The sequence below is a fragment of the Ochlerotatus camptorhynchus genome, unplaced genomic scaffold (genome assembly GCF_037179485.1).
Source record: "Ochlerotatus camptorhynchus isolate MF236.1 unplaced genomic scaffold, CSIRO-AGI_Acam_v1.1 ptg000265l, whole genome shotgun sequence".
NCBI classification, from domain to species: Eukaryota; Metazoa; Arthropoda; class Insecta; order Diptera; family Culicidae; genus Ochlerotatus; species Ochlerotatus camptorhynchus.
Window position 1 is genome coordinate 920,975 of NW_027040755.1, and position 13,762 is coordinate 934,736.

The following is a 13,762-nucleotide window of genomic DNA, read 5'->3' on the forward strand; positions in this document are numbered from 1 at the left end:
AAATGGATGGTACAAGGGTCGAGTGGTCCACTGATGTTACTTATCTCGGGATGTTGTTCGATGAGAAGCTCCTGTTCCGCTCGCACATAGAGAAAACCCTAGTTAAGTGCTCCGCCTTGGTTAGGTGTTTGTATCCGCTCATTTGCCGCAGATCCCGCCTCTCAAGGCAAAACAAACTGGCTGTTTACAAACAGATCATAGCCCCCGCGATCTTCTATGCCGCCCCGGTGTGGGAATCGTGCGCTCAGACCCACAGGAACAAAATCCAGGTTGCACAGAATAGAGTGTTGAGGATGATCCTAGATCGTCCATTCGACACAAGAATAGCAGACCTCCATCAAGAGGCAGAAATTCCCAAAGTAGATACCAAAATTGATGATATGACAACTAAATTTATTCAAAAATGCAATCTTTCTGAACATGCTTTAATAAGCAATTTGTACATAGTAGGTTAAGTGTATATAGTAGAGTAGGTTTTAAGCTGTAAATAGTAGTATTAAGTAGTTTCTCTTCAAATTCTAAAAACAAAACAAACCAATCCCACCAAGGTGGTCGACCGTGTACTAAGTCTAGGACTAATTCTGTAAAACAAATTTTCAATTTTGCCCATACCTAAAGATGAAGAAAGCAATTAAATCACTTAGTAAAAAATTTATATGGTAATCGTCCAAGTTAAACTAAAATAAAGATCATTTAAACTAAACTAATGGCATTAGCTCATTTTCGCTTCGGACGGCGTGGAGAACAGCAATAGCAGCAGTAGGAAGGTGGTGGCTAGTCCACTCTTTCACACCTTACAAGCAACAATTGATTGTTCGTGGCAAAGGGGGAAAAAGTCTGGTAAAGGAGGCGCCAAACGTCATCGCAAAGTTCTTCGAGATAACCGCCATCGGTCGTCTGGCTCGCCGTGGTGGTGTGAAACGTATCTCCGGTCTGATCTACGAGGTGTGCTGAAGGTGTTCCTGGAAAATGAGGTCCGTGATGCTGTCACCTACAAATACGCCAAGCGTAAGTGGCCATGGATGTCTTCTTCAATAAAACGGCCCTTTTCAGGGCCATCAAGCTTACATCAGTAAAAAGTTGGAATAGAATTTATCTGTGCCTGTTTGTCCATATTCAGAACCACAAGCCCCAACGACCACACAAAATGCTCTCCAGAGTTGTCATCTTGTAACCAAACTTGGAAGCAGGGGTGCAAGTGATTTTGATTGATTCTCTTCATCAACTTTCTCTTTGAAAAAAATTACTACAAATTTGGTACGCCTACAATTCAAAAACGGAAAGAGTTGAGATAATAGATAATTGATCAAATAAAAGAACTAAATGCTCTTCACATTTATTCCGTCCACTAGTGGTCCTACGTCAAGCTTCCGTTCGTGCCCCTAGACACAGACCCTTCTACTTTTTTCTTCGACGACGACCCGATGGAAGCCAGGCTGACCAGTGTTGCCGGGCGATGCCACAGGTCCATCGAAATATGGAGAGCTCATATATACGCCTGAAGGTATGCGTCGAGCACTTTTCTTAAAGTAAAAGATTAAAAACTATTTGCACGGAGTCAATTTTCTGTTTGTTCTGCATAGTTTGTTTAATTTAAGTCCCAGATATGGAAAATAGTATGCACCAATCAACCGAAGCTTAAATTAACTATCTTTATGTAAGTGTGAAAAGGTGTTGATTAAATTGTATGAAACAAATCAAAGTGCAGGAGAAAGTCCGGCATCTCCTGGTGATCCAGACGCACATCCTGGATCGGACATGCTATTTGGCCGAACTGAAGAGGAAACTCCCTTACCATCGGATTTTCAAGCTGAACAGGGTACTTCAACAAAGCCCGTTTCCTCATTTGAACTGGTTTCTCTAGCAGAATCAGACACATCAGCTGAACCGGACACCCCGGTTTAATCAGACTACCTTGCTAATTCTGATTCGATTTTGACTAAGTCCGGAAACGGAAAATGATGAACTCTGGGATGAGCTGCAACCAAAAAATAGCAACAGTATTGCTAACAAGCCACCATTGTCGTTAGGCGAAATTACTAGACTGATAACGAGTGAATAGATAAGCCGCAGCAACAGTAACAACTTGTCCAAGGTTATCAACGATACTGTAAACATTTTCCAAAAGTTTACATTCGACAAACATGCTCGTAATTCGTCATCACCATACAAGTACTCACATAAATGTCGGAATCTGAATTTTCCTTAAAATCCACCGTATCTCTGCAAACGATGGTGCGCATTTGGTGTCTTCACAGTCGCCTCCATTGTACCGTCGCAGAGATGGTTATCGTTTGGATATCTCTCCGACATATTCTTCACCTTCAGACAACCGAGCACCTAGTAGGGCAGCTTCAGCTGTAAACATGAAGGATCCCCAAATCAGAAAAGCCGTCGAAAGCATGCACGTGCTTTCTCCTGAGCTCGAAACAATTATTCTCTACTGAATCGTGAAAATGTACCAATTCCTCCGGAATCTTCGCCGCATAAGTTGCCACGGTGTGTAGTTCCAAGCCCGAATCTGCCCCTTGACTTACGCAAAAAGATGCCCCAAAACGGCATGTGAGCATTTGTGCAAATCAGGTAATTATCGAGAAGCTACCTTCAGAACCTGTTATGCTGCTACCCAGGTCGTTTCTGGCTCGACGCTAGAGCATTTGTGGGGATTGTAACGTCAATCGAAATAATCAAACTTTTTTTTATTTTTTACTTTAAATGATCTTTATTTCTTGTGTATGAATTTTCAAATGACACAGATGCGTCTTTTCAACTTTAGTACATTTGAGATTTTAATTATTATTTGCAGTTCCTAGTCCTATCAGGCCTGTTTTAAAGTATGACCACCTTGGTGGGATTGGTTTGATTTGAATTGGAAAAAGGAGACTACTTATAACTACTATTTACAACAACAACTAACCTACAACTACTATATACACCTAATCTACTATATAGAAATTGCTTATCAAAGGATGTTCTGATAAATTACATTTTTGTGCAAATTTAGTTTTAATTTCGATAATTCTGGAATCTATCTTGGCAATGCCTGCCTCTTCGTGTAAATTTGTTATTCTAGTGTCGAATGGACGATCAAGTACTATCCTCAGCACTCTATTCTGAGCGATCTGAATTTTTTTCCTGTGAGTCTGTGCACATGATTCCCACACCGCAGCTGCGTAGAGGATCGCAGGTGCTATTATTTGTTTGTAGACAGCCAGTTTGTTCACCCTTGAGCGGATACAGACACGTAACCAAGGGGGAACACTTGATTACGGTTTTCTCCACATGCGAGCGGAATAGGAGCTTTTCGTCAAACAACATCCCGAGATAGGTTACTTCGGCGGACCAATCCACCCTTGTGCCATCCATGATTACAGTACAAGAGGGAGCCGGTTTTAGTTTGGGTGATTGCCGATGGAGGAACTTGATTGTTTGTGTTTTGGAGGCATTGATTTTGATTTTCCACGTGGTTGCATAATCAGCAAAGGCGTCAAGGCATCGTTGGAGCTTGTTTGTTATTTCCGAAGGCATCTTACCCTTGACGGTTATTGCGGTATCATCTGCGAACAGGAAGTATACGCAACTGTCTCCGAGGGTTGAAGTGTAGATGCTGTAAAGCAAAGGGCCCAACAGACTTCCTTGCGGAACTCCTGCTGGGATGGAGAAAGTGTTTGAAAGGCAGCCATTCAACGATACCTTAAACGACCTTTGCTAAAGGTAGTTACGGGTGATTTTAACAAGATGCAAAGGAAAGTTGAAGTTACAAAGCTTGTATACAAGCCCAATGTGCCAGACATTGTCAAACGCTTTCTCAACATCTAACAATGCCATGGCTGTGGACTTGGATACAGCTTTGTTACCTCGGATGTTATTCCGTACTAGCTGATGATTTGTGGAGTGCCCCTTCCTGAACCCGAACTGTTCCGGTAGGACAATGTTGTGCTTCTCGACAAACTTGAGCAAATGAGCAGTGAACCTTCATGCTGAGATTTTTCAACACTAGGTTGAATATTCCGTCAAACTCGGGGCCTTCATGTTTTTGGTGCATTTCAGCGCTGAGCAAATCTGTTCCACTGTGATTCTATCCTCCGGAGGGATGGCACAAGGGAAGGAATCAAGGTTGAGTACGCATTGCTCAACCTGAATTCGAGCGGACTTTCGATGTTGGAGCCAAGCATTTTCATCTTTGCGTGTTGGAATGGGTTTAGGGTGCGTCTTTAAGACCTTGGCAACTTTCCAGAATGGTCTGCAGCGGTCGTCCAGATTCTGGACAAGCCGCCCGAAACTTTCGTTCCGGAGTGAGACCATTCTGGCAGCAATCTCCTTGTCCAGATCGGCCATTTCACGTTTCCTCGCTAGATCTCCAGTCCTCTGAAATTGGCGTCTACGAACATTTCTCAGATGAATCAAGAGTTGGGTGTGGGAATTAATGGCAATAAACTTACCCCTCACAGGAACTCGTCGAACGCACGCCTCGTCAGCCACGGTTATGGCTTGGTGGAGTCCCTCCAACGCTCGGTCGATGTCTTCCACGGAGTCAAGCGGCGGATTGTCGATGAAGGGCCTGTCTACCACGCGTCCAAACTGGGCCCAGTTTACGCGATGATAGTCCTTGCGCAGGCTTGAAGCAGGAACCACGTTGCGGTTGGTGGTCGGAGCTGAGTTCGTTCAAGGCTATCGGCTTGGACAAGCCGATATTTGTCAGGAACAGGTAGTTCCGCCAGGCCTCATGGCGAGCGTTTAGATCTCCTCCTACTACGCGGGAGCACGAAGCGGGAACCGTTACGGGTGATGGTGGACAGGTCCTTCTTGAATTTAGCCGCTAGTTCACTGCTGGTGGCACACTGTCGAGGGCAGTAGACGGCGATGAACTGGACGAATCCAGTCGACGACTCCACCTCCACACCAAGGGCCTCGATGATAGAGGTGCGGATATGGGACAGAGTGTGGTATTTTATTCCTTTCTTGACGGTGAGGTGGGATTCCCTACACTGGTGGGAAGAGTAGCATACCTCTTCGAAGTAGGTACACTCAAGCTACCCTACCGCTGTTCTTCTTCTCCGCTTTCTCTCGGAGCCTGCTCCGGGAACGCTGTCTTCTCATCACACGAAGCGACCGACACTACTGACGACGCGATTAAACTGCGAACGTTTGGAACAAACTAGAAACTTTCGAACGCCGGCGCCGGTGGTGTAGTGGTAAGCGGGACTGCTTTCTAACACCCCAATGGGTCTGGGTTCAATCCCAGCCGAGGTCGGTGGGATTTTTCTGAGGCATAAAAATCTCTGGTCACGTCTTCCTTCGGAAGGGAAGTAAAGCCGTTGGTCCCGGCCCCATGTGTGTTGAATGGGTGCGAGATCCTACGCAGGTGTGGAAGCTGCCTTCCTGCACATTCGATTGCCGTCAATGGATGGCAATCGATGTCCGTCGGTGATTGGCACTAGATTGCGGAACAGAGACCGACGTTTAATAAAAGAAAAAAAAAGAAACTTTCGAACAACTCGTCAGAGCGAGCAAAAACCGAACTGTACTGCTTGACGATCAAGCAGAGAATCTATCTGAATAATTAACCTTTTCATGGAACACCATTCTTATCGGTACCAGTTGCACAGTGTATGCCACTACCCATGCTACCTCCACCGCATCCGGAACATCCCATGCTACCTACTCAGCAGCCTGTTCCAGTCCTAGTCACTCCCCAATCCATCGAAGCTTCTTCGGCGGCTAAAAGAGATCCACAACGGAAGCACTTGCCACCTGGGACTGAATACATGAAAATCCACTTCAGCACGCACAATCTGGACTGCTCACCTTCCTAGAGTACCACCGCAAGAAATAGATCAACCTGAAACACCACAAAGATCAAAACAAATCGAAAAATCGTGGTCCAGAAAAAGTTGATAAGGATATCCAAAACAGGGCAGTAAGGAGCTCAAGCAAAGCGAGGAAATCAATATTACTGTAGAAATGATTCCGAGCAAGAATCAAGCAGTTGACCGACGAAGTTTTTCACGCCGAAAGAGTGACGTTTTTCTCCGGTAATGAAGGAAAAGCCTCGCATGGATTCAAAATTTACTGAGAAGTCACACAAGACTTAGTATGATTCTCCTTCTACGTCGCAGAAAACAGAAAAAAAAGGTGAGAGGAAGGCCAAGGATCTCTTCGGTGAGCAGCTATTCCAATTTGACAAGATGTACCGCAGTGGCGACTTTTCGAAAAAAGCTCCTCCATCATCTGGAATTGGAGGATTTAAAATTCAAAACTAACAACTGAAAGGCCTCAACTCCATTTTGTAAACAAACCTTGTAAGGCCATTTTGTCACGAACCGAAGTTCGCCAACGCAAACCAAAAAAATGAACAGGTAGGGGAAATTCTTGGTCTTGAATTACCAAAATAAACGAATTGAGTAACCTAGTGAATTTATATCAAACCTGTAGAAGCAGCACAACACACGAGTCAACGTAAGGAAAAGTCGAAGAGCAAGTCACTGGATTCGCCGAAGGTGGATCACGATGACATGTGAGCTACTGTAACCGACAAGAAGGCTACTGAGATCAGAGACCACACTGCCAATAAAAATAACTCAGTCACTTCTACTCAAAAGAATGGAGAAATTTCTAAAAACTGCAGGAACTCAGCGCCGAGTACCTGCAGTTTTTATAAAGTTCTCATACAATAGGGAAGAAGTGACTCTCATTGGCCATGCAAGGACCGGTAAAAGATCGCGGTGGACGTTTAATAGATTTTTGAAGGATTAAAACTATGTTCAGTGCACGGTTCACTAGGAAAATTGACGGTTTGTGATGTGTAGTGGTGTTTTTAAAGATTTTGTGTGCCTCTTGGTTTGCGGAGATTAGAAAACCAGCATCAGTTCCAGCGTATTTCCGTTTCTGAGCTGAAAAGAAAGGAGGATGCAGACAGTCAGCGGTACAGGTACATTTTTGAGATGTCGGTGCGATTTTATATTTTATATTATTTAAAGAACATTTCCCAAGAGGGCGGGACACTAGGAGAGATCATTGCATTCCAACGCAATGCTGTTTGGTCAAGTTAAACTTTATTCTTCTAAGCCTTTTCACTTGCCAACAGTACAACAAACGGTTCTTCAACCGTACTCCCAACGTAAATATCTGCTCTTCCATCGTCATCTACTAGCACTGCCGTTCCCGTACAGGCCCCGTCTTCTGCTTTTCCACTAATAATATCACAATACATTCCCGGTGCGAGGCAGGTAAACAGATTCGCTTTCAAAGCAAGCGAAATTTCCGCATTGAATGCAACGAATCCAACTTTTCCTCGGCAAAAAGCAACCTGGTTTTGTCCGTTGTCTACCCAGTTGATCACAGCCTGCCCGGATACTTCCTTTCTAAACCTCATCATCTGCTGCACTACGCTCCATCGATGCTCGCAAATCCACCCACCAGTGCACTGATCTTTATCATCCAATGCGATTTTGGTGATCTTTCCACGTCCATCGCTTGGAGGTCCATCGTCAATGTCCAAAAACAGAAAGGAGCTCATGATTCTCGGAGTTCCATAACGATGCGCCAACATAAAAATCATGGCAATTTTATAAAGGCGTTGATTTTTAAAAGTGACTATTGCCGGTGCTTCATCCAAATCAGGAACCCTTTGTAAAGCGGGGGAATCTAGAAATACAATCGATCGCTCCCTCGGTATATAGCCAAGCCTTGTACCGAGATTGACCATGTAATGGAAAGGCCTTCGCTTGAACATGACATCTGCGATATCATATGCGAAGCGATACTCTGTTGCCATGCCCATTAAGGTGTATTCGTTCTTCCGTGAGCCTCCCTCATCGAAATCTGCAATATCGTGGTAAATGAACGGTCGGCTCCCGGGGGAAATTCCCGTAGTAGTCAAATTCTCCAGATTCGTATAAATTGCCTAAAATTATAAAAGCTTGACACCTTATTGTGTTCGATTTGCTACAGGCCAAAATAAAACCCAAAACTCACCCTCAAATCATGTGGCCAAATATTCTTCGCAGCATGAATGTAGAATCCTGTTACCCCTATCCGGATCAACTTGTTTAGAAAATCAATCATCCTCTGTCTAACTCTCGCCAAACCCTGATTCAAATCAGGTAAATCGTCCAACAGGCAATTTCGCACCTCGTGTGGATCACTTTCGTCCAAAATCGTACAAGCTTCGTTGAAATCCCCTGCACCATAAGGTACTTCTGGATACTCCCGATAACCAGGATTCGCTACTGATCCCCCGGTACCCTTCACCGATCCGCTTCCTCCAGCCATATGATTTAGCACCACTTCCACGTAAACCCGAACACCAGCATCGTTACAAGCCCGCACCATCGAACGGAGCTGTGATTCATCACCCGAACGACCCGCTATTTTGTACGAAATGGGCTCGTACCGTTCGCGCCAGGAGCGGTTTGGCATGACGCGAACTTCGTTCACAGGAGACACCTGCACCGCACCGAACCCCTTCGGGCCCAGATAGAGGGCGCACTCTGTCTCGATGTCCTCGAAGGTCCTTTCGAAAAGTTGCACTATGGCACCGCTACTGCCGTCCTCAAAGTATGGATTAAATTGAGCCAATAGAGTCGACAGTGACAGTACAAGTTGTATCAGCCAACAGAACAGTAGGCTGTGCATCGCGAGAATGACGTTGGAAACTAATGCTTGTTTTGCCATTTCATGGCGAAGGTGACTAGATCATGTTCCGCTTCCGTTTGATCTGCAATGAGCGTAAAGTACTGTTCATTCACAAATGGAATTATCTGTTTCGTTGTACAGTTTAAAAAAAATAGTAACTGCATTATTGCAATGAAACCGTGCACGACCAATGGGATCAACCCAAATTTGAGATAGGTTTACTCATAAATCGCAAAAAGTGTGGAACTCAGCGATGAGCAAATTTGCCTTATGTTTTCCTGTGAAAAAGTTTAAAAATCTAATAGAAAATTGATGTAAATTTTATTCAATCTAGGAGTAGTACGAATAGACTGAGAAAATCCAATCTACACTTTTTTTCATATTCGGGATTTTTTCCTGGAAAAACCTGGCTAATTTACTCATCGCTGAGTTCCTGCACTTTTTGCGATTTATGAGTAAACTGAACTCAAATTTGGGTTGATTGGCCGTGTGTTGATCGTAGGTTTGGGGATACAGTGATCCCTCCTTTTATGCGGTGGGTTCCTGTGGGCTTGCCACTGCGAGAAGATGATTTTTCAGATCCGTCGTCATTCGCTTCAAAAAAGAAAAAAGAAAGTCGATCGATGATACTTTGGACCTAATGCATTGTTCAGCTAGAAAGCATGCTTATTAAAAAAGTAGATTAAGTGTGACTTGAATATTGCGGGGTTGTCAACAAACTACGTAGCATTACGTCAGATTGTTGAGGAAAAACGTCCTCTTTTAGTTTTATTATCTGAAACTCATATTGTAGAAACTGAAGCTTTTGATCAGTATAGTATTCCGGGATATATTGTTACTGCTTGTTTATCACATTCTAGACACACTGGCGGTGTTACTATTTATGTCAAAGAATCAGTTCAATTCAACCTTCGTACCAACGAAGTTATTGATGGCAACTGGTTCTTGGGCATTACAGTTGTACGTGGCATGAAGATGGGTAATTATGGTGTTTTGTATCATTCTCCCAGTTCTAGTGACCAGCGTTTTGTTGAAGTTTTACAGAACTGGCTCGAGACATTCCTTGATTCTAGTAAATTAAATATATTGGCTGGTGATTTTAATATTAATTGGCGTGATAACCATAATTCGAATCATTTGAAGCGTTTAGCTGAGTTTTTTAATTTAAAGCAAACAGTAAATGAATATACGCGTATTTCCAGGCACAGTAGAACTTTAATTGACCACGTTTATTCCAATTTTGATTGCATTTGTTCAGTTACGGATACTGATTTGAAAATAACCGATCATGAGACTTTAGTGATTAATGTCTTAGACCATGTTAACGATAACTATAATTTTGTAAAATTGAAGTGCTGGAGGAAATATTCGAAGCAAGCTGTTTCGAATCTTGTTGAGAGAAGCCTGGATTTTCCATTCGCGGCCGGTAACTTAGATGAATCTACAGCTGTTCTTAATAACGCTTTGAAAACGTGTACCAATCAACTAGTTGAGCAAAAGTTTGTTTCTTTGAAGAACTCGAACAGCTGGTACAATTTGGATCTTTTGCGTCTTAAACGGAAAAGGGACAAATGATACAAAAAATTTTGTAGATCAAATAATGACAATCATTAAAATAGGTACACAATCACGCGTAATCAGTATTCACAATCGATAAAGAAAACTCGTTGTGAATATGTTCAAAGGAAGATTGATCAGCATCAAAAATCAAAACAACAGCAAAGAGTTATGGAAAATTTTGAAATCTTTATTAAAACGTAGTAATTGCAAACCGCGGTCCATAACTTTTAATGGCACATTAGAACAGTCAGAACAAGTAATTGCAGCTAAGTTTAATGATTATTTTGTAGACAGTGTTTCATTGATTAATCAATCCATTGAATTGGTCGATGAACCTGACGAAATAAAACAGCCAGTTATAGTTGTAGATTTGAAGTTTTTCACCCAATCACATTAGATGAACTTAGAGTTATTTGTTTTTCATTAGGAAAATCGGCTGGAGTAAATAATGTTAATGCTAGAGTTATTCAAGATTGCTTTCATGTCATTGGCCACATCTTGCTGGACCTTATTAATGAATCATTACAAACTGGACATGTGCCACAAATTTGGAAGGAATCCTTAGTGGTTCCTATTCAAAAAGTTGCTGGAACGATTAAAGCCCAAGAGTTTCGTCCCATCAACATGTTGCACACATTAGAGAAAATCTTAGAACTTTTTGTTAAAGGCCAGCTGTTGGAGTATTTGAATAGCAACTCTTTGTTGATACCAGAACAATCGGGATATCGGGAAGGTCATTCTTGTGAAACCGCGTTGAATTTGGTATAAGCGAAATGGAAAAATGACTTGGAGTGTAAAGATACGATTGTTGCTGTTTTTTTTGGATCTTAAACGCGCTTTTGAAACAATTTCTAGGCCCTTATTGTTAAGATCAATCAAGCGCTTTGGAATTACGAGTACTGCATATAAATGGTTTGAAAGCTATTTGTCTGACAGAACTCAACGGACTGTTTTTAATGATTCTGTTTCCAGTCCCGTGGGGAATAACCTTGGAGTGCCCCAGTGAAGTGTATTAGGGCCCCTGTTATTTATTATGTATATTAATGACTTGCGACGTGTTTTACGATTTTGCGACATTGATCTTTTTGCAGATGATACTGTGTTATTCATTGCAGCTAAGGATTTAGATGATGCCGTTTTACACTTGAATGAAGATTTGCGTTCTCTAAGTAGATGGTTGAAGTATAAGCAGTTAAAATTGAATACAAGTAAAACTAAATTTATGGTAATTTCGCGGAATCGAGTAAATGAGAACGTCTCTGTTGTAATTGATGATGCGACTATTGATCGCGTTTGGGAGATTAAATATCTTGGCGTGATTATTGATGACACACTTAAGTTCAACTCTCACATTGACAATGTCATCAAGAAAATTGCCAAGAAGTATGGAATTCTATGTCGATTGAAAAACGATTTAACTATTGCCAGTAAAATACAACTATACAAATCAATCATCTCTCCTCATCTTGATTTTTGCCCTTCCATTTTATTTTTGGCCAATGCAACACAAATATCGAGATTACAGCGCTTGCAGAATAAAATAATGCGTTTGATTTTGAGATGTAATAGATTCACTTCCTCAACTTTGATGTTAGACGCCTTACAATGGTTGTCGGTGAAGCAAAGAATTGTATATTTGACTATGGTGTTCATTTTTAAAGTAGTTAACGGTTTGCTGCCTCGATATTTGTGTAATCGAATTGATAGAGGAAGTGACTTTCATAGATATAATACTAGAAACGCGGTTGAAATAAGAACACTACATTTCTTGACTTGTGCTTCACAAAATTCATTATATTATAAAGGAATAAATGTTTTCAATTCGATGCCTAGAGATATCAAACGTTTAGCAACACTTACAGAATTTAAAAGACACTGCATTTCACACGTTAAAACTGTCTTTTGAACGGTTATCCAGTGATTTTTTTTTATGAATTGACAAATTATGTAGGGGAAATGATGGCTTCGGCATGACAGACTATTTTCGGCAACCCAAATTGAAACACTATGTTCACTGGATTTGCTTACGAGAACACTTCGCTGAATGCATGCAAACGATTCTTTATGCTTTCAGCTTCAATTTGACTATATTTTTATCACTGAGAAAAAGCAATCTAGCAAGGTTTTCTTGAAATGCAACACACGCACTACAAATTGTAGCTGATTTCGAGTTGCCGATAATAGAACAGCAGATTTACATGCAGTTCAAATGGAACGGTTGCCGAAGAACAACTGGTTGCCGACAATACTCGCTCTCATTAGAGAAGATTGGAGCTTTGTGAAAGCGTTTCAAAACAGTTTTTGACAATTCTTTCGACTGAAATTGTTAGAGCAGCTGGCAGCAAAAGATTGTAAACAAACCAATACTGCATATGTGTGCGTTCCTTAGAGAAAAAGGCTATAGAAAGAAGGTCACTGCTTAGTTTGTCGAGAATACGTAAATTCCCCTATCTTGACGAAGTTATTTTTAACGGATTATTTTGTATGGATAGCTGTTATAACGACTTTTTAATAATTATTGTAGCACTGCAAAAAATTTTGTTCGCCACGAGGATGATGATGGATTTTTTATATTAGTAGTAGTAGTAAAAAAAACAGTAGTCTACAAAGGTTTGAGCCTAGCGCGCGTATTACGGATATAGAGGACTGAATTTAACATTTGATAAAAAAAAAATGCAATTTTGAAGCTTATTTGGAAGATACCATAAGTTAGTAGTAAGTTTTCTGGCAAATGTTGGGGGTTCGTGAGCATTCCTGACATTGCTGAAAATTATGATAGCATCAGATTGCGGAGTTGCTAGTGTAATAGGATGCTTTGAGGATTGTTCATTAACTCTTGATTGCTTGTAATACTTATGAATATTTTAGGTGGACAAAAAGGCGAACTAAGAGGTAGACGCCTGAGCTTTTCCACATTTATATCGCTGTGAAGCAACTGTAAACTCTAGAGGGAATTTATATCTGTAACTGAAACCAGTTCGATTTTGTTTGCCAACCTGGTTAAAATGTCATATTCAATTATCTTAAAGATAAATCGTCCAGCTCAAACCTTTGTGGGGGTAAGAGGTGAGACCATCATCATCATCATCATCATCATCTATAACTTCCAAAATCTGTAAATGTTAGCGTCAAAATTAAAAACAAAAAATCTGCACTTTCACATAAACCTCTGCTTGTAAGCTGTTAAGAAATGCAATGTATGAAATCATAGCCTACCTAGATATTCCCTATCTCACATACCACCTGATGGAAAAATCAGCAGATCTCGCTTTATAATAGTTGTGAATAAATTCAAGTTTTTAAATGAATATTTTCCCAAAGCAGGTCCTGTTATAATAAAATGTCCAATCGTCCTTCACTAAGATCGTAACGACTATCCCATCTCTCTTAAAATTATGCAACACGTGCAGCAACCCTTCTCAAAGCATGTTCGCTTGACTCGCAACAACGTGAGCATGTCTGCGTCTGCATCCGTCATCGCTTCCTACGATTGACATTTCTGAAGCTCCACTTTATTAGGATCTCAGCAGCAACTAGGTCCTCATACCTCATGCTGGGAACACAA

The 13,762-nt window shown here is 41.5% G+C and overlaps 1 protein-coding gene across 1 annotated transcript; it reads right to left on the reverse strand.

Annotated features, from left to right (window-relative positions):
• Positions 1-7,063: 7,063 nt before the first annotated feature.
• On the reverse strand, positions 7,064-8,637 carry LOC135705274 (alpha-amylase 4N-like). Its single transcript, XM_065226897.1, has 2 exons — positions 7,978-8,637; positions 7,064-7,906 (listed from the first exon to the last, which is right to left on the reverse strand). Exons 1-2 carry the CDS (start codon positions 8,635-8,637, stop codon positions 7,064-7,066), a joined length of 1,503 nt encoding a protein of 500 aa, XP_065082969.1.
• Positions 8,638-13,762: the final 5,125 nt, after the last annotated feature.